The 24,642-nt window shown below is 44.3% G+C and overlaps 1 protein-coding gene across 1 annotated transcript; it reads right to left on the bottom strand.

Moving 5' to 3' along the window:
• Positions 1 to 4,844: 4,844 nt before the first annotated feature.
• Positions 4,845 to 11,262, bottom strand: LOC136536778 (uncharacterized). The gene is made up of 5 exons (XM_066528962.1): positions 10,237 to 11,262; positions 7,290 to 9,125; positions 6,785 to 7,199; positions 6,512 to 6,547; positions 4,845 to 5,923 (listed from the first exon to the last, which is right to left on the bottom strand). The coding sequence occupies exons 1-5, from the start codon at positions 11,260 to 11,262 to the stop codon at positions 5,205 to 5,207; spliced, it is 4,032 nt and encodes a 1,343-aa protein (XP_066385059.1). The 3' UTR covers positions 4,845 to 5,204.
• Positions 11,263 to 24,642: the final 13,380 nt, after the last annotated feature.

Here is a 24,642-nt window from a genome sequence, read left to right as displayed (position 1 = left end):
GTGGGTCATGTGGAACCTTGTTTTGAGCTGTTTAGAGATAGTGTTAGTGTCGGTGCAAGTTAGGTGCACGGTTTGCGCAAAACGTACCATAGGCTCAGCATTCGTTTTGGACGTACCCGATGGTACTCCTAGGCGACGAGGCTGAAATGGAAGCTCGTTTTGGTCCGTTTGGAGATAGTATTAGTGTCGGTGCAGGATAAGTGCACGATTTGCGCCACATGTACCATTGGCTCAGAAATCATTTTGGATGCACCTGATGGTACTCCTAAGTGACGAGGCTCAAGTGGAATATCTCATTTTGGTTCGTTTGGACATAGTGCTAATCTTGACACAAGATAGGTGCGCAGTTTGCACCGAACTTACCATATACTCAGAAATCATTTTGGATGCGCCCAATGGAACTCCTAGGTGACGTGGGTCTTATGGAATCTCGTTTCGGTCTGTTGGGAGACAATGTTGGTGTTGGTGCAAGTAGGTGCACGGTTTGCGCCAAACGTACCATAGGCTCAGAAATCATTTTGGACACACCCGATGGTACTCCTAGGTGACGAGGCTCAAGTGGAATATCTCATTTTGGTTCGTTTGGACATAGTGCTAATCTTGACACAAGATAGGTGCACAGTTTGCACCAAACGTACCATAGGCTCAGAAATCATTTTGGATGCGCCCGATGGAACTCCTAGGTGGCGTGGGTCTTGTGGAATCTCATTTCGGACATAGGTTCAGAAATCATTTTGGACATAATAATGGTACTCCTACGTGATGAGGCTCAAGTGGATGCTTGTTTCGTTCTGTTTGGAGATAGTGCTAAGCTTGTCCCAAGATAGGTGCATGGTTTGCGGCGAATGTACCATAGGCTCAAAAATCGTTTTGGATGCACCCGATGGAACGCCTAGGTGACGTGGGTCATGTGGAACCTTGTTTCGATCTGTTTAGAGATAGTGTTAGTGTCGGTGCAAGTTAGGTGCACGGTTTGCGCAAAACGTACCATAGGCTCAGCATTCGTTTTGGACATACCCGATGGAACTCCTAGGCGACGAGGCTGAAATGGAAGCTCGTTTTGGTCCATTTGGAGATAGTGTTAGTGTCGGTGCAAGATAAGTGCACGGTTTGCGCCACATGTACCATTGGCTCAGAAATCATTTTGGACGCACCCGATGGTACTCCTAAGTGACGAGGCTCAAGTGGAATATCTCGTTTTGGTTCATTTGGACAATGTGCTAATCTTGACACAAGATAGGTGTGCAGTTTGCACCGAACGTACCATAGGCTCAGAAATCATTTTGGATGCGCCCGATGGAACTCCTAGGTGATGTGGGTCTTGTGGAATCTCGTTTCGGACATAGGTTCAGAAATCGTTTTGGACATAATAATGGTACTCCTACGTGATGAGGCTCAAGTGGATGCTTGTTTCGTTCTGTTTGGAGATAGTGCTAAGCTTGACATAAGATAGGTGCACGGTTTGCGCCAAACGTACCATAGGCTCAGAAATCGATTTAGACATAATGATGGTACTCCTACGTGACGAGGCTCAAGTGGATGCTTGTTTCCTTCTGTTTGGAGATAGTGCTAAGTTTGACGCAAGATAGGTGCACGGTTTGCACCGAACATACCATAGGCTCATAAATCATTTTGGATGCACCCGATGGAATGCCTAGGTGACGGGGGTCATGTGGAACCTTGTTTTGATCTGTTTGGAGATTGTGTTAGTGTTGGTGCAAGTTAGGTTCTCGGTTTGCGCAAAACGTACCATAGGCTCAGCATTCGTTTTGGACGTACCCAATGGTACTCCTAGGCGACGATGCTGAAATGGAAGCTCGTTTTGGTCCATTTGGAGATAGTGTTAGTGTCGGTGCAAGATAAGTGCACGGTTTGCGCCACATGTACCATTGGCTCAGAAATCATTTTGGACGCACCCGATGGTACTCCTAAGTGACGAGGCTCAAGTGGAATATCTTGTTTTGGTTCGTTTGGACATAGTGCTAATCTTGATACAAGATAGGTGCGCAGTTTGCACCGAACATACCATAGGCTCAGAAATCATTTTGGATGCGCCCGATGGAACTCCTAGGTGATGTGGGTCTTATGGAATCTCATTTCGGTCTATTGGGAGGCAATGTTGGTGTTGGTGCAAGTAGGTGCACGGTTTGCGCCAAACGTACCACAGGCTCATAAATCGTTTTGGACATAATGATGGTACTCCTACGTGACGAGGCTCAAGTGGATGCTTGTTTTGTTTTGTTTGGAGATAGTGCTAAGCTTGATGCAAGATATGTGTACGGGTTGTGCCGAACGTACCATAGGCTCAGAAATCATTTTGGATGCACCCGATGGAACGCCTAGGTGACGTGGGTCATGTGGAACCTCGTTTCGATCCGTTTGGTGATAGTGTTAGTGTGGGTGCAAGTTAGGTGCACGGTTTGCGCAAAACATACCATAGGCTCAGCATAAGTTTTGGACATACCCTATGGTACTCCTAGGTGACGAGGCTGAAATGGAAGCTCGTTTTGGTCCGTTTGGAGATAGTGTTAGTGTCGGTGCAAGATAATTGCACGATTTGCGCCACACGTACCATTGGCTCAGAAATCATTTTGGACACACCCAATGGTACTCCTAGGTGACGAGGCTCAAGTGGAATATCTCATTTTTGTTCGTTTGGACATAGTGCTAATCTTGACACAAGATAGGTGCGCAGTTTGCACCGAACGTACCATAGGCTCAGAAATCATTTTGGATGCGCCCGATGGAACTCCTAGGTGACGTGGGTCTTGTGGAATCTTGTTTCGGACATAGGTTCAGAAATCGTTTTGGACATAATAATGGTACTCCTACGTGATGAGGCTCAAGTGGATGCTTGTTTCGTTCTGTTTGGAGATAGTGCTAAGCTTGACCCAAGATAGGTGCATGGTTTGCGGCGAACGTACCATAGGCTCAAAAATCATTTTGGATGCACCCGATGGAACGCCTAGGTGACGTGGGTCATGTGGAACCTTGTTTTGATCTGTTTAGAGATAGTGTTAGTGTCGGTGCAAGTTAGGTGCATGGTTTGCGCAAAATGTACCATAGGCTCAGCATTCGTTTTGGACGTACCCGATGGTACTCCTAGGCGACGAGGCTGAAATGGAAGCTCGTTTTGGTCCGTTTGGAGATAGTGTTAGTGTCAGTGCAAGATAAGTGCACGGTTTGCGCCACATGTACCATTGGCTCAGAAATCATTTTGGACGCACCCGATGGTACTCCTAACTGACAAGGCTCAAATGGAATATCTCGTTTTGGTTCGTTTGGACATAGTGCTAATCTTGACACAAGATAGGTGCGCAGTTTGCACCGAACTTACCATATACTCAGAAATCATTTTGGATGCGCCCGATGGAACTCCTAGGTGATGTGAGTCTTATGGAATCTCGTTTCGGTCTGTTGGGAGACAATGTTGGTGTTGGTGCAAGTAGGTGCACGGTTTGCGCCAAACGTACCACAGGCTCAGAAATCATTTTGGACATAATGATGGTACTCCTACGTGACGAGGCTCAAGTGGATGCTTGTTTTGTTTTGTTTGGAGATAGTGCTAAGCTTGACGCAAGATATGTGTATGGGTTGTGCCGAACATACCATAGGCTCAGAAATCATTTTGGATGCACCCGATGGAACGCCTAGGTGACGTGGGTCATGTGGAACCTCGTTTCGATCCGTTTGGAGATAGTGTTAGTGTTGGTGCAAGTTAGGTGCACGGTTTGCGCAAAACGTACCATAGGCTCAGCATTCGTTTTGGACGTACCCGATGGTACTCCTAGGTGACGAGGCTAAAATGGAAGCTCGTTTTGGTCCGTTTGGAGATAGTGTTAGTGTCGGTGCAAGATAAGTGCACGGTTTGCGCCACATGTACCATTGGCTTAGAAATCATTTTGGACGCACCCGATGGTACTCCTAGGTGATGAGGCTCAAGTGGAATATCTCATTTTGGTTCGTTTGGACATAGTGCTAATCTTGACACAATATAGGTGTGCAGTCTGCACCGAACATACCATAGGCTCAGAAATCATTTTGGATGCGCCCGATGGAACTCCTAGGTGATGTGGGTCTTGTGGAATCTCATTTCGGACTTAGGTTCAGAAATTGTTTTGGACATAATAATGGTACTCCTACGTGATGAGGCTCAAATGGATGCTTGTTTCGTTCTGTTTGGAGATAGTGCTAAGCTTGACATAAGATAGGTGCATAGTTTGCGCCAAACGTACCATAGGCTCAGAAATCGATTTGGACATAATGATGGTACTCCTACGTGATGAGGCTCAAGTGGATGCTTGTTTCCTTCTGTTTGGAGATAGTGCTAAGTTTGACGCAAGATAGGTGCACGGTTTGCGCCGAACGTACCATAGGCTCATAAATCGTTTTGGATGCACCCGATGGAATGCCTAGGTGACGGGGGTCATGTGGAACCTTGTTTTGATCTGTTTGGAGATTGTGTTAGTGTTGGTGCAAGTTAGGTGCTCGGTTTGTGATGTGCACACGCCTATGCAACACGTGTAGCAAGTTTTGTGGCCCGATCTTCTCGTAGGATCCACGAACTTGATAACTTGTCGCTGCGTGACCTGGTGAAGAGGCAGTGCACCGCGAGGCTGTCCACGCGATGAACTACCGAGACAATCACCCTTCCACGTACCGACGAAACAGCCCACGCAATCACGCCCTATAGATGTGAAGGCACGAACTGGGTGAACCGCAGTTCGGTGTTCTACAACTCCCTCAGGAATCGAAAGAACAAGTTTGCAAGCCTCTCAAGACTCACGCATAAACAAAACTCCACGAGTTTGTGTATTCTGAATTCAGCTAATCAAGGTCTGACCTTTCATTGTCTAGTACAAGATATATATAGGGATAGGGACGTTCAGCTTGGAGTAAATGGCAGCATGCGCATGCACCAGTGGATTTCGTGGCTGGTTCGCGCGTCTTTCAGCTTCTGATAGCAGTTACTAAAATGAGCATAACTCTTTATTGGGAAGTCCAAATAATGAGCCGTTTGATGGGCTGGAAAGTAGACTTGAAGACGCTTCCATCCACATATAGAACACCGTCTAACTCCTTGTATTCTGTCCGCGGTGATGCTTGGAATTCGTACCATGTATCAGTCATCTAGCTTCTGGTTGCATTTCCATGTAAAGGTGATGAACCACCATTTTATTCTTGCACACCATAGGCTTCTTGGTTCAAATGTCCAGAGGCTTGAATCCATCTTCATCCCATGCTGGTTCATACACTCCATCATTCCTAAGGACATTGGAACAAGAACTCAAAAGCATAGGCTCATTCAACATAAACTGATTATTAAACATAAGGTTAGCGTTCACCTGAGAATGAATTTCCTTCTCCAATTGTTTAGCTCTACTTCTTGTAATTGGACCAGCTTTATCAAGTGGAGTTTCATTTGAAGATGAGTGAATGCTAGGAATGTCCTCATTAGCCTCCCCCTCTTGAGAAGGAGTCGTCCTCGACTCAGGCTCACCAACAAATGGAAGCAAGTCTTTGACATTGAATGTTGTACTCACATTGGAATATTCAGGTGGCAGCTCAATTTTGTAAGCATTATCATTTATCTTGTGTAATACCTTGAACGGACCATCACCCCTAGGAGATAACTTACTCTTGCGCTGTTGGGGAAATCGATCCTTGCGTAGATGCAACCACACGAGGTCTCCGGGCTGGAATGTAACCTTCTTCTTACCTTTGTTCGCTTGCTTTGCATATTGTGCGGATTTCTTCTCGATATTCCTTCTTGTCTCATCATGTAGCTTCTTGAGAAAATCTGATCTCTTTGCTGCATCCAAGTTAACTTGTTCCTGTAATGGTAAAGGCAAAAGATCCATGGGAGTATGCGGTTTAAACCCATAAACAATTTCAAATGGACAAAAGTTTGTTGTGGAATGGACTGCCCTGTTATAAGCAAATTCAACATGTGGAAGGCAGTCTTCCCACTGCTTCAAATTCTTTTTCAACACAGCACGCAACATGGTGGACAAGGTATGGTTGACAACTTCAGTTTGCCCATCGGTTTGCGGATGACAAGTGGTGGAAAATAACAACTTTGTACCAAGTTTAGCCCATAACGTCTTCCAAAAATAGCTTAGAAATTTTGTATCCCGATCTAAAACAATAGTCCTTGGTACTCCATGTAAACGAACGATCTCCCTGAAAAACAAATCAGCAACGTGTGAAGCATCGTCGTTCTTATGACATGGAATAAAATGTGCCATTTTAGAGAATCGGTCAACAACAACAAAGATAGAATCTCTCCCCCTCTGAGACCGAGGTAACCCCAAAATAAAATCCATGGATATATCTTCCCAAGGTACATTCAGAACTGGTAATGGAGTATAAAGACCATGGGGATTAAGGCGGGACTTAGCTTTCAAGCAGATTATGCAGCGTGCAACATGTCGCTGGACATCACGTCGCATATGTGGCCAAAAGAAATGATTGGAGAGCATGTCCAATGTCTTTTTGACGCCAAAATGACCAGCTAAGCCACCAGCATGTGCTTCCTGCAAAAGAACTTGACGAATCGAGCAGGCTGGAATGCATAGTTTGTTAGTGCGAAATAAAAAACCATCATGCACATAATACTTGTCCCAGCCTTTTCCAGCAATGCAATGAGAGAAAGGTTCTTTAAAATCAGAATCAGCTGCATAGAGTGTTTTAATGGATTCCAAACCAAGCACTTTTGTATCTAATTGTGTAACCAAACCACATCTCCGTGATAAGGCATCGGCAACAATGTTATCTTTTCCACGCTTATGTTTTACAACATAGGGAAATGTTTCAATGAACTCAATCCATTTAGCATGTCTACAGTTCAGTTTGCCTTGACTTTTTAGATATTTCAAAGCTTCATGATCAGAATGGATGACAAATTCTTTAGGTAACAAATAATGTTGCCAAACTTCCAAAACTCGAACTAAGGCATAAAGCTCTTTATCATAGACAGAATAATTCAGATGTGGACCATTCAACTTTTCAGAAAAGTAGGCAATAGGTTTACCTTCTTGAAGTAGTACACCTCCTATGCCAATACCACTTGCATCACATTCGATCTCAAATGTCTTACCAAAATCAGGAAGTTGTAGCAGCGGTGCTTCACAAAGCTTTGTTTTCAGCTCATTGAAGGCTTGGTCTTGTTCATTACCCCACTTGAATGGAACATCCTTCTTTATCAAATTGTTGAGGGGTGCAGCGATGGTGCTGAAATCTTTAACAAAACGCCTGTAAAAACCTGCAAGACCATGAAAACTTCGAACTTGACTCACATTTGTAGGTGTAGGCCAATCCTTTATTGCTTTAACCTTTTCTTCATCAACCTGAATACCATCTGCGGAAACAACAAAGCCAAGGAAAACAACACGGTCTGTGCAAAAGGTGCACTTAGCAATGTTGCCATACAATTTCTCTTCCCTCAAAACAGCAAGTACTTGACGGATATGATCAAGATGTTCATCAAATGATTTGCTATAGATCAGAATATCATCAAAATAAACAACTACAAACTTGCCAATGAAAGCTCGTAAAACATGGTTCATTAAGCGCATAAAAGTTGAAGGAGCATTTGTCAAGCCAAATGGCATCACAAGCCATTCATAGAGACCAATTTTAGTTTTAAACGCTGTTTTCCATTCATCACCAAGTTTCATGCGGATTTGATGATAGCCACTACGCAAATCAATCTTGGTGAAAATGATGGAACCACTCAATTCATCTAACATGTCATCAAGTCGTGGAATGGGATGGTGATATCGAACAGTTATAGCATTGATAGCACGACAATCAACACACATGCGCCAAGAGCCATCTTTCTTTGGAACTAAAAGAACGGGAACAACACATGGTGATAAGGATTCACGAACATACCCTTTGTCCAAAAGCTCTTTTACCTGTCGCTGAATTTCCTTTGTCTCTGTGGGATTGGTGCGGTAGGCTGGACGATTTGGAAGAGAAGCACCTGGTACCAAATCAATTTGATGCTCAATTCCACGGAGTGGAGGAAGTCCAGCTGGTATCTCATCGGGAAAAACATCTTTGAAGTCCTGTAAGAGATCAAGAACAACACTAGGCAGCGATGAAGGTAAATCGTTAGTTGAAAGTAAGACCTCCTTGTGCAAGAGCACAAAGAATGGGGCTGTGGTGTTTCTCACTTCTCTCATATCACTCTTGCTCACAAAGAGACACTCAGTGTGGTGTGGCTGTTTAGGATTGGCATGAGTCTTTATGTGGCTGGATGGGTTAGAACTCTCTCCCTTACTTGTGTTGGGGATCTCACTCAATTTTCTTTTATCAGATTCCTCTCTTTTCTTGCGAGCCATATCTGAAGCATGTATCTCCTCTGGAGATAATGGAATAAGAACCACCTTCTTGTCATTGTGAATGAAAGTGTGTTTGTTAGACCGTCCAAAATGCACCGAGTCCACATCAAATTGCCAGGGCCGACCAAGCAGCAAATGGCATGCTTGCATGGGGACAATATCACAATCCACCTCTCCATGATAATCACCAATGGAAAATGACAAACGAATCATGGCTGAAACCTTAACTGTCCCAGAATTATTCAACCATTGCATATGGTATGGATGTGGATGGCGACGTGGCTGCAAGCCAAGCTTCTCAATAAGCAAAGCACTAACAATATTATTGCAGCTCCCACCATCTATGATGAAACGGCACACTTGTCCTTTCACTTTGCATCTGGATTGAAACAAATTATGGTGTTGTCCTTGTTCAGCAGCAACAAATTGAGTGGAAAGAACTCGCCTCACCACCAAAGAAGGAGATGGTGTGTTCATTATAGAACACGTCAAATCAGGAAAATCAGCAAGCAACTCATCAAAATCATCACTAGTAATCTCGTCGAAAGATGGAGAAACAACATCTTGTAATAGGTCATTGTGAGCAAAAGTTGGAATAGGTTGAATGGCTAAACAATTTAGACCTAGCTCAAATGTACCATCCTCTGCTGAATACTCACAAGTGTCAAGATTAAGATCTGCAAATACATTGTTAAACTCGTCCTCCTCTTCACTTTGGGAATCATAAGAACCATCAGCAAGTGCAATAATAGTACGACGATTGGGACATTCAGCTTGCTTATGCCCATGACCACCACACTTAAAACACTCAATCTTGCTTGTCTTGCGTTGTGATATGAACCCGCTAGGGTGAATCCCGATCTTTCGATGAGAAAAGGTGGATAACTCGATTTGGGGATGGAGATGACGTTCACGGCCCGACTACAGCCTTCCAAGCTACGCCTTAGCAACCGATACACCACCTCCAACAGCCGTCGCGATCTTGTGGAGCACGATCAACCAAACCACTAGGGTAATTCCTGCAAGCAATCGAGGAACAAGCAAGAACAAGTAGAACAAGCAACTCAATTGCAAATATGGAGATGAAAACCAATCTGAAATATCAAAGTTGGGGTTCTGAATCGAGTAGAACGGATGGTCTAGTCGACACACGCGTCTACAAGGAAGTAGCAATGGCTAAACTTTCAACAAAACAAAACCCAATCTGTTTGTGGCGGCTCTAATCCTTATTAATACCTAGGGGAACGACCAGGGGGTGTTGGGGTCGTTCTCCAACCCTAGGACGCATCCCTAATGGACCCAACTTGATACATGGACCATCGGCCCAAAATAGGGTGACGCAGCACCAAAGGCAGAAAAGGTCCTAGCGTTGAAATGACGACTGCAGAAGCATCAGATAAGATATAGCCATGAATCCAGATCCGTTGAAAAATAGACTTGATAAGCTTTCCAAAAAGTGCTAGAACGTCCCAATCGGAGTCCGTATGAAGTCGTGGCGACCGTCGCAATTTGGGACTATTTTGCAGTCCGAATTCAACTTCCAAAACGTGTTGGACTTGGACTCTTTCTGTCCTTGGAACCGAAGTGACGTGGTGGCCTAGCAGAGGACGTTAGGAATACTTGGATTTGGTCCCCAATCAACTTCATTAACCTTCCATGCTTTCCATATGCAATCAAGCCTTCCCTTGATCCATGTAAGTAATTCTGAAAATGAGAATGAACACATTTTATGGTGGAGCACCAATTCATCAAATGCATCAATGATAAGCCTCATATAGAATGGTTGCACCTTTGGTATAGAAGTGGTTGGCATGGTCATATTTGAGCCAATGATGTCCTCATCACGTTGGGTGGCTGCAGTAGAAGAAGTGGGCTGACTTGAACTCACAGCTTTACCTTTCACATCCAATTGTTTGGAAGAAGTTGGAAGATATCTATTTGCTCCACGAGATGAGGATTTGGGCGTTGCAGCTCCTTGCTGTTGGAATTGAGGCGTGACATCCCCTTGCTGTTGGGAATGATGCCATGAAGCATTGTATTTGTAAGACGTAGCAATTTGCCTTTCAGCCCTCTTTGCAAAATGAACCAACTCGGTGAGACATGTGTAGGTTGTCATATCCACTTTATCAGCAATGGGTTTATTGAGGCCAACTAGAAACCGAGCCATTGTGGATTCCTCATCTTCAGTTATCCCTGTACGAAGTACACACATTTCCAATTCTTGAAAATATTCATCAACAGTACGAGTACCTTGCACAAGACGTTTCAGCTTCAAATGTAGATCACGAGAGTAATATGCTGGAACAAAACGACGTCGCATTTCTCTCTTTATGTCTTCCCAAGTTATACGAACATGCCCAACTCTCTGATATTCAGTACGGACCTGATTCCACCAAGTTATGGCATAGCCTTTAAACTCAATGGCTGCAAGCTTTGCCTTCTTTTCAGCAGAGTATTCATACAAATCAAATATTTGTTCCACCTTGGTCTCCCATTCAAAATAAGCATCAGCATTCTCCTGTCCGCTGAAAGGGGGAATAGAAACTTTCATGTTTCTTAAACCATCATCATTACGACGACGATGGCGGTCACGATAACCATGATGGCCACCACCATGTCGATGATCATCCATGTCGGACAACATATCATCATCACCATCATAATCTCTTCCTCCAACTAGAATGCGCCGAGCACGACCAAAACCATGGCCAAACCCACCACGTCCATGTCCATGACCAGCAGCACGACGTGGTGCCTCGTTATCCTCATTGTCATCATCCTCATTTGGTGGTGGTTCTCTATGAGGCATGTTCAATTGGAGAGTTTGTAGTTGTTGCATCAAATCATTCATTTGTGTACGCAGCTCCTGGAATTCCTCCACCGAAACAGCGGCACCATCTCCACGTCCTGCCATATTAGTAGAGGGGAAAAAGGGCAATATATATGTGGAATATATGTGGAATCACTCCCTCACCACTTGCTGAACAAGTTCTTTCTCTTCCTAGAAAGGGCAAGAACCAGGGCTGCAATCTGTAGTGGAAGAGTGAAGAGACTACGGTGCAACAGCTCACGGTGCTTTTAAGTGGAGCTTGGTGGGGTAATATGTAAATGGAATGCGCTGAAATGTAGTAATGCAAAACTGAATAATAATCCAAGAACTCAAGTCTAAGTTGCTGAATATAAAGGAAAAGATGCTCAAAGAAAGGAACAAGATGTAGGAAGTGGATAGATGAACACCAATTGCACCAACCGAAACTTGTTGCTGCCCAAACCCCTTTGTGGTGTGCTGAACACAATTCTCTTTTACTTCTTTTCTTTCCCTTTTTTTTGAACAAGAACTCGTTGTTTTCAGTCCTTCTTTTGACCCATATACATCTTTTCTTTTAACCTTTGTGAGAAACACAGCACAACTTTCAACTAAAGGGGCACATAAGGATCAACTAAGATGGACGGCGCAGCACAAAAACAAGAAACTCGCGTGGGGAATTTGTGGTGGGTAGAAAACAAGGGTGGAACGGGTGGTTTTTTTTGATTTATATGCAGCAAGCAATTTGATGATTCGAACAATGATAACAACTAGAATGATGTGGAAAAGAAAAATTCAGCAACTAGACAAATCTTAAAGGATTAAAACTCGATAAAGCAAACTACAAAATCAGTAGCATGTATGAATTTGGGCTGTAGGTTTTCTTTTTTGGCTATTAGTGGACAGTAGGTATATAAACTCTATCCTACCAAAAAAAGAACAATCCTAACGAGTAAACGGAGGCTCTGGTACCAGATGATGTGCACACGCCTATGCAACGCGTGTAGCAAGTTTTGTGGCCCGATCTTCTCGTAGGATCCGCGAACTTGATAACTTGTCGCTGCGTGACCTGGTGAAGAGGCAGTGCACCGCGAGGCTGTCCACGCGATGAACTACCGAGACAATCACCCTTCCACGTACCGACGAAACAGCCCACGCAATCACGCCCTATAGACGTGAAGGCATGAACTGGGTGAACCGCAGTTCGGCGTTCTACAACTCCCTCAGGAATCGAAAGAACAAGTTTGCAAGCCTCTCAAGATTCACGCATAAACAAAACTCCACGAGTTTGTGTATTCTGAATTCAGCTAATCAAGGTCTGACCTTTCATTGTCTAGTACAAGATATATATAGGGATAGGGACATTCAGCTTGGAGTAAATGGCAGCATGCGCATGCACCAGTGGATTTCGTGGCTGGTTCGCGCATCTTTCAGAAGGATAGCAGTTACTAAAATGAGCATAACTCTTTATTGGGAAGTCCAAATAATGAGCCGTTTGATGGGCTGGAAAGTAGACTTGAAGACGCTTCCATCCACATATAGAACACCATCTAACTCCTTGTATTCTGTCCGCGGTGATGCTTGGAATTCGTACCATGTATCAGTCATCTAGCTTCTGGTTGCATTTCCATGTAAAGGTGATGAACCACTATTTTATTCTTGCACACCATAGGCTTCTTGGTTCAAATGTCCAGAGGCTTGAATCCATCTTCATCCCATGCTGGTTCATACACTCCATCATTCCTAAGGACATTGGAACAAGAACTCAAAAGCATAGGCTCATTCAACATAAACGGATTATTAAACATAAGGTTAGCGTTCACCTGAGAATGAATTTCCTTCTCCAATTGTTTAGCTCTACTTATTGTAATTGGACCAGCTTTATCAAGTGGAGTTTCATTTGAAGATGAGTGAATGCTAGGAATGTCCTCATTAGTTTGCGCAAAACGTACCATAGGCTCAGCATTCATTTTGGACGTACCTGATGGTACTCCTAGGCGACGAGGCTGAAATGGAAGCTCATTTTGGTCCGTTTGGAGATAGTGTTAGTGTCGGTGCAAGATAAGTGCACGGTTTGTGCCACATGTACCATTGGCTCAGAAATCATTTTGGACGCACCCGATGGTACTCCTAAGTGACGAGGCTCAAGTGGAATATCTCGTTTTGTTTCGTTTGGACATAGTGCTAATCTTGACACAAGATAGGTGCGCAGTTTGCACCAAACGTACCATAGGCTCAGAAAATCATTTTGGATGCGCCCGATGGAACTCCTAGGTGATGTGGGTCTTATGGAATCTCATTTCGGTTTGTTGGGAGACAATGTTGGTGTTGGTGCAAGTAGGTGCACGGTTTGCGCCAAACGTACCACAGGCTCAGAAATTATTTTGGACATAATGATGGTACTCCTACATGACGAGGCTCAAGTGGATGCTTGTTTTGTTTTGTTTGGAGATAGTGCTAAGCTTGACGCAAGATATGTGTACGGGTTGTGCCGAACGTACCATAGGCTCAGAAATCATTTTGGATGCACCCGATGGAACGCCTAGGTGACATGGGTCATGTGGAACCTCGTTTCGATCCGTTTGGAGATAGTGTTAGTGTGGGTGCAAGTTAGGTGCACGGTTTGCGCAAAACATACCATAGGCTCAGCATGAGTTTTGGACATACCCGATGGTACTCCTAGGTGACGAGGCTGAAATGGAAGCACATTTTGATCCGTTTGGAGATAGTGTTAGTGTCGGTGCAAGATAATTGCACGATTTGCGCCACATGTACCATTGACTCAGAAATCATTTTGGACACACCCGATGGTACTCCTAGGTGACGAGGCTCAAGTGGAATATCTAATTTTGGTTCGTTTGGACATAGTGCTAATCTTGACACAAGATAGGTGCGCAGTTTGCACCGAACGTACCATAGGCTCAGAAATCATTTTGGATGCGCCCGATGGAACTCCTAGGTGACGTGGGTCTTGTGGATTCTTGTTTCGGACATAGGTTTAGAAATCGTTTTGGACATAATAATGGTACTCCTACGTGATGAGGCTCAAGTGGATGCTTGTTTCGTTCTGTTTGGAGATAGTGCTAAGCTTGACCCAAGATAGGTGCATGGTTTGCGGCGAACGTACCATAGGCTCAAAAATCGTTTTGGATGCACCCGATGGAACGCCTAGGTGACGTGGGTCATGTGGAACCTTGTTTCGATCTGTTTAGAGATAGTGTTAGTGTTAGTGCAAGTTAGGTGCACGGTTTGCGCAAAACGTACCATAGGCTCAGCATTCGTTTTGGACGTACCCGATGGTACTCCTAGGCGACGAGGCTGAAATGAAAGCTCGTTTTGGTCCGTTTGGAGATAGTGTTAGTGTCGGTGCAAGATAAGTGCACGGTTTGCGCCACATGTACCATTGGCTCAGAAATCATTTTGGACGCACCCGATGGTACTCCTAAGTGACGAGGCTCAAGTGGAATGTCTCGTTTTGGTTCGTTTGGACATAGTGCTAATCTTGACACAAGATAGGTGCGCAGTTTGCACCGAACTTACCATATACTCAGAAATCATTTTGGATGCACCCGATGGAACTCCTAGGTGACGTGGGTCTTATGGAATCTCGTTTCGGTCTGTTGGGAGACAATGTTGGTGTTGGTGCAAGTAGGTGCACGGTTTGCGCCAAACGTACCACAGGCTCAGAAATCATTTTGGACATAATGATGGTACTCCTACGTGACGAGGCTCAAGTGGATGCTTGTTTTGTTTTGTTTGGAGATAGTGCTAAGCTTGACGCAAGATATGTGTACAGGTTGTACCGAACGTACCATAGGCTCAGAAATCATTTTGGATGCACCCGATGGAACGCCTAGGTGACGTGGGTCATGTGGAACCTCATTTCGATCCGTTTGGAGATAGTGTTAGTGTTGGTGCAAGTTAGGTGCACGGTTTGCGCAAAACGTACCATAGGCTCAGCATTCGTTTTGGACGTACCCGATGGTACTCCTAGGTGACGAGGCTGAAATGGAAGCCCGTTTTGGTCCGTTTGGAGATAGTGTTAGTGTCGATGCAAGATAAGTGCACGGTTTGCGCCACATGTAGCATTGGCTCAGAAATCATTTTGGACACACCCGATGGTACTCCTAGGTGACGTGGCTCAAGTGGAATATCTCATTTTGGTTCGTTTGGACATAGTGCTAATCTTGACACGAGATAGGTGTGCAGTTTGCACCGAACATACCATAGGCTCAGAAATCATTTTGGATGCGCCCGATGGAACTCCTAGGTGATGTGGGTCTTGTGGAATCTCGTTTCGGACATAGGTTCAAAAATTGTTTTGGACATAATAATGGTACTCCTACGTGATGAGGCTCAACTGGATGCTTGTTTCGTTCTGTTTGGAGATAGTGCTAAGCTTGACATAAGATAGGTGCACGGTTTGCGCCGAACGTACCATAGGCTCAAAAATCATTTTGGATATAATGATGGTACTCCTACGTGATGAGGCTCAAGTGGATGCTTGTTTTGTTCTGTTTGGAGATAGTGCTAAGCTTGACCCAAGATAGTGCATGGTTTGCGACGAACGTACCATAGGCTCAAAAATTGTTTTGGATGCACCCGATGGAACGCCTAGGTGATGTGGGTCATGTGGAACCTCGTTTTGATCCGTTTGGAGATTGTGTTAGTGTCGGTGCAAGTTAGGTGTACGGTTTGCGCAAAACGTACCATAGGCTCAGCATTTGTTTTGGACATACCCGATGGTACTCCTGGGCAATGAAGCTGAAATGGAAGCTCGTTTCGGTCTGTTTGGAGATAGTGTTAGTGTCAGTGCAAGATAAGTGCACGGTTTGCGCCACATGTACCATTAGCTCAGAAATCATTTTGGACGCACCCAATGGTACTCCTAGGTGATGAGGCTCAAGTGGAATATCTCATTTTGGTTCATTTGGACATAGTGCTAATCTTGACACAAGATTGGTGTGCAGTTTGCACCGAACGTACCATAGGCTCAGAAATCATTTTGGATGCGCCCGATGGAACTCCTAGGTGATTGGGTCTTGTGGAATCTCGTTTCGGACATAGGTTCAGAAATCGTTTTGGACATAATAATGGTACTCCTATGTGATGAGGCTCAAGTGGATGTTTTCTTCGTTCTATTTGGAGATAGTGCTAAGCTTGACATAAGATAGGTGCACGGTTTGCGCCAAACGTACCATAGGCTCAGAAATCGAATTGGACATAATGATGGTACTCCTACGTGACGAGGCTCAAGTGGATGCTTGTTTCCTTCTGTTTGGAGATAGTGCTAAGTTTGACGCAAGATAGGTGCACGGTTTGCACCGAACGTACCATAGGCTCAAAAATCATTTTGGATGCACCCGATGGAATGCCTAGGTGACGGGGGTCATGTGGAACCTTGTTTTGATCTGTTTGGAGATTGTGTTAGTGTTGGTGCAAGTTAGGTTCTCGGTTTGCGCAAAACGTACCATAGGCTCAGCATTCGTTTTGGACGTACCCAATGGTACTCCTAGGCGACGAGGCTGAAATGGAAGCTCGTTTTGGTCCGTTTGGAGATAGTGTTAGTGTCGGTGCAAGATAAGTGCACGGTTTGCACCACATAAACCATTGGCTCAGAAATCATTTTGGATGCACCCGATGGTACTCCTAAGTGACGAGGCTCAAGTGGAATATCTCGTTTTGGTTCGTTTGGACATAGTGCTAATCTTGACACAAGATAGGTGCGCAGTTTGCACCGAACGTACCATAGGCTCAGAAATCATTTTGGATGCGCCCGATGGAACTCCTAGGTGACGTGGGTCTTATGGAATCTCGTTTCGGTCTGTTGGGAGACAATGTTGGTGTTGGTGCAAGTAGGTGCACGGTTTGCGCCAAACGTACCACAGGCTCAGAAATCGTTTTGGACATAATGATGGTACTCCTACGTGATGAGGCTCAAGTGGATGCTTGTTTTGTTTTGTTTTGTTTGGAGATAGTGCTAAGCTTGACGCAAGATATGTGTACGGGTTGTGCCGAACGTACCATAGGCTCAAAAATCATTTTGGATGCACCCGATGGAACGCCTAGGTGACGTGGGTCATGTGGAATCTCGTTTCGATCCGTTTGGAGATAGTGTTTGTGTGGGTGCAAGTTAGGTGCACGGTTTGCGCAAAACGTACCATAGGCTCAGCATTCGTTTTGGACGTACCCGATGGTACTCCTAGGCGACGAGGCTAAAATGGAAGCTCGTTTTGGTCTGTTTGGAGATAGTGTTAGTGTCGGTGCAAGATAAGTGCACGGTTTGCGCCACATGTACCATTGGCTCAGAAATCATTTTGGACGCACCCGATGGTACTCCTAAGTGACGAGGCTCAAGTGGAATGTCTCGTTTTGGTTCGTTTGGACATAGTGCTAATCTTGACACAAGATAGGTGCGCAGTTTGCACCGAACTTACCATATACTCAGAAATCATTTTGGATGCGCCCGATGGAACTCCTAGGTGACGTGGGTCTTATGGAATCTCGTTTCGATCTGTTGGGAGACAATGTTGGTGTTGGTGCAAGTAGGTGCACGGTTTGCGCCAAACGTACCACAGGCTCAGAAATCATTTTGGACATAATGATGGTACTCCTACGTGACGAGGCTCAAGTGGATGCTTGTTTTGTTTTGTTTGGAGATAGTGCTAAGCTTGACGCAAGATATGTGTACAGGTTGTACCGAACGTACCATAGGCTCAGAAATCATTTTGGATGCACCCGATGGAACGCCTAGGTGACGTGGGTCATGTGGAACCTCATTTCGATCCGTTTGGAGATAGTGTTAGTGTTGGTGCAAGTTAGGTGCACGGTTTGCGCAAAACGTACCATAGGCTCAGCATTCGTTTTGGATGTACCCGATGGTACTCCTAGGTGACGAGGCTGAAATGGAAGCTCGTTTTGGTCCGTTTGGAGATAGTGTTAGTGTCGATGCAAGATAAGTGCACGGTTTGCGCCACATGTACCATTGGCTCAGAAATCATTTTGGACGCACCCGATGGTACTCCTAGGTGACGAGGCTCAAGTGGAATATCTCATTTTGGTTCGTTTGGACATAGTGCTAATCTTGACACGAGATAGGTGTGCAGTTTGCACCGAACGTACCATAGGCTCAGAAATCATTTTGGATGCGCCCGATGGAACTCCTAGGTGATGTGGGTCTTGTGGAATCTCGTTTCGGACATAGGTTCAGAAATCGTTTTGGACATAATAATGATACTCCTACATGATGAGGCTCAAGTGGATGCTTGTTTCGTTCTGTTTGGAGATAGTGCTAAGCTTGACATAAGATAGGTGCACGGTTTGCGCCGAACGTACCATAGGCTCAAAAATCGTTTTGGATATAATGATGGTACTCCTACGTGATGAGGCTCAAGTGGATGCTTGTTTCGTTCTGTTTGGAGATAGTGCTAAGCTTGACCCAAGATAGGTGCATGGTTTGCGACGAACGTACCATAGGCTCAAAAATCGTTTTGGATGCACCCGATGGAACGCCTATGTGATGTGGGTCATGTGGAACCTCGTTTTGATCCGTTTGGAGATTGTGTTAGTGTCGGTGCAAGTTAGGTGCACGGTTTGCGCAAAACGTACCATAGGCTCAGCATTCGTTTTGGACATACCCGATGGTACTCCTAGGCAATGAAGCTGAAATGGAAGCTCGTTTCGGTCTGTTTGGAGATAGTGTTAGTGTCAGTGCAAGATAAGTGCACGGTTTGCGCCACATGTACCATTAGCTCAGAAATCATTTTGGACGCACCCGATGGTACTCCTAGGTGACGAGGCTCAAGTGGAATATCTCATTTTGGTTCGTTTGGACATAGTGCTAATCTTGACACAAGATAGGTGTGCAGTTTGCACCGAACGTACCATAGGCTCAGAAATCATTTTGGATGCGCCCGATGGAACTCCTAGGTGATTGGGTCTTGTGGAATCTCGTTTCGAACATAGGTTCAGAAATCGTTTTGGACATAATAATGGTACTCCTATGTGATGAGGCTCAAGTGGATGCTTGTTTCGTTCTGTTTGGAGATAGTGCTAAGCTTGACATAAGATAGGTGCACGGTTTGCGCCAAACGTACCATAGGCTCAGAAATCGATTTGGACATAATGATGGTACTCCTACGTGACGAGGCTCAAGTGGATGCTTGTTTCCTTCTGTTTGGAGATAGTGCTAAGTTTGACGCAAGATAGGTGCACGGTTTGCACCGAACGTACCATAGGCTCATAAATCATTTTGGATGCACCCGATGGAATGCCTAGGTGACGGGGGTCATGTGGAACCTTGTTTCGATCTGTTTGGAGATAGTGTTAGTGTTGGTGCAAGTTAGGTGCACGGTTTGCGCAAAACGTACCATAGGCTCAACATTCGTTTTGGATGTACCCCGATGGTACTCCTAGGCGACGAGGCAGAAATGGAAGCTCGTTTTGGTCCATTTGGTGATAGTGTTAGTGTCGGTGCAAGATAAGTGCACGGTTTGCGCCACATAAACCATTGGCTCAGAAATCATTTTGGACGCACCCGATGGTACTCCTAGGTGACGAGACTGAAGTGGAATATCTCATTTTGGTTCGTTTGGACATCATGCTAATCTTGACACAAGATAGGTGCGCAGTTTGCACCGAACGTACCATAGGCTCAGAAATCATTTTGGATGCGCCCGATGGAACTCCTAGGTGACGTGGGTCTTATGGAATCTCGTTTCGGTCTGTTGGGAGACAATGTTGGTGTTGGTGCAAGTAGGTGCACTGTTTGTGCCAAACGTACCACAGGCTCAGAAATCATTTTGGAAATAATGATGGTACTCCTACGTGATGAGGCTCAAGTGGATGCTTGTTTTGTTTTGTTCGGAGATAGTGCTAAGCTTGACGCAAGATATGTGTACGAGTTGTGCCTAACGTACCATAGGCTCAGAAATCATTTTGGATGCACCCGATGGAACGCCTAGGTCACGTGGGTCATGTGGAACCTCGTTTCGATCCGTTTGGAGATAGTGTTAGTGTCGGTGCAAGTTAGGTGCACGGTTTGCGCAAAATGTACCATAGGCTCAGCATTCGTTTTGGACGTACCCGATGGTACTCCTAGGCGATGAGGCTGAAATGGAAGCTTGTTTTGGTCTGTTTGGAGATAGTGTTAGTGTCGGTGCAAGATAAGTGCACGGTTTGCGCCACATGTACCATTGGCTCAGAAATCATTTTGGACGCACCCGATGGTACTCCTAAGTGACGAGGCTCAAGTGGAATATCTCATTTTGGTTCGTTTGGACATGCTGCTAATCTTGACACAAGATATGATGAGGACATCATTGGCTCAAATATGACCATGCCAACCACTTCTATACCAAAGGTGCAACCATTCTATATGAGGCTTATCATTGATGCATTTGATGAATTGGTGCTCCACCATAAAATGTGTTCATTCTCATTTTCAGAATTACTTACATGGATCAAGGGAAGGCTTGATTGCATATGGAAAGCATGGAAGGTTAATGAAGTTGATTGGGGACCAAATCCAAGTATTCCTAACGTCCTCTGCTAGGCCACCACGTCACTTTGGTTCCAAGGACAGAAAGAGTCCAAGTCCAACACCTTTTGGAAGTTGAATTCGGACTGCAAAATAGTCCCAAATTGCGACGGTCGCCACGACTTCATACGGACTCCGATTGGGACGTTCTAGCACTTTTTGGAAAGCTTATCAAGTCTATTTTCCAACGGATCTGGACTCATGGCTATATCTTATCTGATGCTTCCGCAGTCATCATTTCAACGCCAGGACCTTTTCTGCCTTTGGTGCTGCGTCACCCTATTTTGGGCCGATGGTCCATGTATCAAGTTGGGTCCATTAGGGATGCGTCCTAGGGTTGGAGAATGACCCCAACACCCCCTGGTCGTTCCCCTAGGTTATAAGGATTAGAGCCACCACAAACAGATTGGGTTTTGTTTAGATTAAGTTTAGCCATTGCTACTTCCTTGTAGACGCGTGTGTCGACTAGACCATCCGTTCTACTCGATTCAGAACCCCAACTTTGTGATTTCAGATTGGTTTTTTCACCTCCATACTTGCAATTGAGTTGCTTGTTCTACTTGTTCTTGCTTGTTCCTCGATTGCTTGCAGGAATTACCCTAGTGGTTTGGTTGATCGTGCTCCACAAGATCGCGACGGCCGTTGGAGGTGGTGTATCGGTTGCTAAGGCGCAGCATCCTTGGATGGTTGTAGTTGGGCCGTGAACGTCATCTCCATCCCCAAATCGAGTTATCCACCTTCTCTCATCGAAAGATCGGGATTCAACCCTAGCGGGTGCATATCAGTTGGTAATCAGAGCAAGGTTTATCGGTGAGAGACTTAGAATCCTTCGCTGTTTTTTTTTTAATTTTTCCTATAGTCCAGAAAAGCCAAAAAAAATAGATTGGTTTACCCACAATCCTATAAACCCTTTGAGCCTTTGCTAGCACTGCTTAGTTAGGGCTTGTTGAGTTTTAAGTTGCATCGGTTGTGTCGAGTTGCTGGTCTTAGTGTCTATTCCTTTAGAGTTTTGAGTTCTATCACATTTTGGTCACCACGAGATCCACCATCACCATATACATTGTTGCTGCGTTTCTACCACCATAGATCCATATGATGTCCGATTTGGGAGTTTAAATACAATCTGGAAACTTGAAGTTGTCTTCTTTCCAACAGATCTGACCTTGCAGCAAAATTCGATCTGAGCACTCCACAATCATCTTAGAGATTTCAGCATCTGCGGTATTAACAAGAGTTGTTAAATCTGAATTCGAAGGGGCTGTGTATAATAGCCTTATTGTTTGGGTTGTCATAGTACCAAATAAAGCATTTAGGCCTCTGCAAAAAAAAAAGAAAAAGAAGAAAAAAAGAAAAAAAAAAGACAAGAGAAGGAGAAGAAAGAAGGGGCTGAGTCTGTTGTTTTCTTCATGCTGTGCTAGTTGCTCTTTTTCAGTGACTACCTTTGTGCCTAGGCTCACGTCTCTAGCATGATTTAGCCTAGAACCAGCACAGTACCACCATTGAATGATTATTCAGCTTGCTTTTGTGACTAATGTGGTGCTAGTACTTCCTTGCTTTAGCCCACCTATAGCTCCACATATTTTGACTACAGCTTGACAGTTTGTTTTGTTGCTGCGGCACCGATACACTTCGCTCCACGGTTGCAGACTTGTTGGTTGCCGTCACCTCCTGTTTGGCTTGGTAAGAACTTGTAAGGGCTTGTTTTAACAAGTTGAGTTTGAGAGAATTACATCCGACACATCCTAGTAGTTGATAGGAGGATACATATTATTTTTGTGTTTCTTGTTTTCTACTAATCATGGCAGGTGGTATGGAGATTTTTGAGCTGTTGAAACTAGACCCTCATATTCAGGATGTCATTCAACACTTGCCGTTATATGATGGTAAGTTTGATCCTCAAGCTTACATTGATTGGGAGTTAGAAGTAGACAATGAATTTGATGAGCATGACCTGTCCGAGAAACAAAAGATTTGTATTGCCTCCAATGTTTTGACTGAATTTGCTTTGCTAAAATGGAAACACATTCGTAGGCACAAGAAAGTTCTAGAATCTTGGGAAGACTTCAAAATTCTTTTTAGAGATGCATTCATTCCTGCATATTATATTGATTATTTGCTTGCAAAATTAGACAACTTGAAGCAGGGTAGTAAGACTGTGAAACAATACTACCATGATTTTAAGATTTGTATCATGTTTGGTGGATTGGATGAATGCATGGAAGATGTTATGAGTAGGTTCATGAGAGGGCTCAATTCTGAAATTCGAACCTTGTTAATTAGCAAATCATATTGCCATATTGGTCAATTGTTTTGTCTTGCTCTCAATGCTGAAAAAGAGATTCTATTATCTGTGAATACTTGCCAGAATGATGTGACCCATAATGTCCAAAATTTGTCCACTCTGCATGCTAATGAAGAGCAACAAATAGTGGAACCCACTACTGATTTTCCATTGTCACAAAATGAATTACTCGTTGTTCCTTGTGATAAAGAGGAGTTGTGTGCTGATGATTCTTTTACTCCTATGCCACAAGTAGCGAATAAGTGTGATACTTTTGGTTTGGAACCATACAAATGTGCTGAAGATAAGCTTTTTCATCCTATTACATGTGCACAAGATGAACTGAATTTGCTGTCCTCTTTAAATACTTTGGGTTATATTGAATTTGATATTCTGTGTAATCTAAATTGTCTAAAAGAGAAACTTAAATTTGATTCTGGTTTGCCAAGTTTTAATCATTGTTCGCTTCATGCAATTGGCAAATATGACAGCAAAAGAGAATATTTGGTGCATAAAGTTTATATTTGCTCTAATCTGAAATATCCTTTTGGGCCACCACACCATGATCAAATTGAGGGCTGCACTAATACTAATGATGTCTTGCAAAGTTTTCCTAGTTTTTCCCATATGCAACAGGATAAATATCAAGAAGGGGAGCACGGTTCACTTTTACCTACAACACATCTTCCAACAAAGGTCAAACCGAGGACGGTTTGCTGTCAAGAAGGGGAGAATGATGAGGACATCATTGGCTCAAATATGACCATGCCAACCACTTCTATACCAAAGGTGCAACCATTCTATATGAGGCTTATTATTGATGCATTTGATGAATTGGTGCTCCACCATAAAATGTGTTCATTCTCATTTTCAGAATTACTTACATGGATCAAGGGAAGGCTTGATTGCATATGGAAAGCATGGAAGGTTAATGAAGTTGATTGGGGACCAAATCCAAGTATTCCTAACGTCCTCTGCTAGGCCACCACGTCACTTTGGTTCCAAGGACAGAAAGAGTCCAAGTCCAACACCTTTTGGAAGTTGAATTCGGACTGCAAAATAGTGCCAAATTGCGACGGTCGCCACGACTTCATACGGACTCCGATTGGGACGTTCTAGCACTTTTTGGAAAGCTTATCAAGTCTATTTTCCAACGGATCTGGACTCATGGCTATATCTTATCTAATGCTTCCGCAGTCGTCATTTCAACGCCAGGACCTTTTCTGCCTTTGGTGCTGCGTCACCCTATTTTGGGCCGATGGTCCATGTATCAAGTTGGGTCCATTAGGGATGCGTCCTAGGGTTGGAGAATGACCCCAACACCCCCTGGTCGTTCCCCTAGGTATTAATAAGGATTAAAGCCACCACAAACAGATTGGGTTTTGTTTAGATTAAGTTTAGCCATTGCTACTTCCTTGTAGACGCGTGTGTCGACTAGACCATCCGTTCTACTCGATTCAGAACCCCAACTTTGTGATTTCAGATTGGTTTTTTCACCTCCATACTTGCAATTGAGTTGCTTGTTCTACTTGTTCTTGCTTGTTCCTCGATTGCTTGCAGGAATTACCCTAGTGGTTTGGTTGATCGTGCTCCACAAGATCGCGACGGCCGTTGGAGGTGGTGTATCGGTTGCTAAGGCGCAGCATCCTTGGATGGTTGTAGTTGGGCC

Source organism: Miscanthus floridulus, chromosome 2 (genome assembly GCF_019320115.1).
Source record: "Miscanthus floridulus cultivar M001 chromosome 2, ASM1932011v1, whole genome shotgun sequence".
Lineage (NCBI taxonomy): Eukaryota > Viridiplantae > Streptophyta > Magnoliopsida > Poales > Poaceae > Miscanthus > Miscanthus floridulus.
The sequence above is the reverse complement of the archived record's forward strand: the minus strand, read 5'-3'. Positions and strand labels throughout refer to the sequence as shown.

Coding starts and splice junctions, on each gene's coding strand:
- LOC136536778 (XM_066528962.1), bottom strand. CDS start 11,262: ATGGCAGGACGTGGAGATGGTGCCGCTGTTTCGGTGGAGGAATTCCAG. Junction 9,126..10,236: donor TGGATGTGAAAGGTAAAGCT/GTGAGTTCAAGT, acceptor CATGGGCATAAG/CAAGCTGAATGTCCCAATCG. Junction 5,924..6,511: donor ACATGCTGGTGGCTTAGCTG/GTCATTTTGGCG, acceptor ATAACAGGGCAG/TCCATTCCACAACAAACTTT.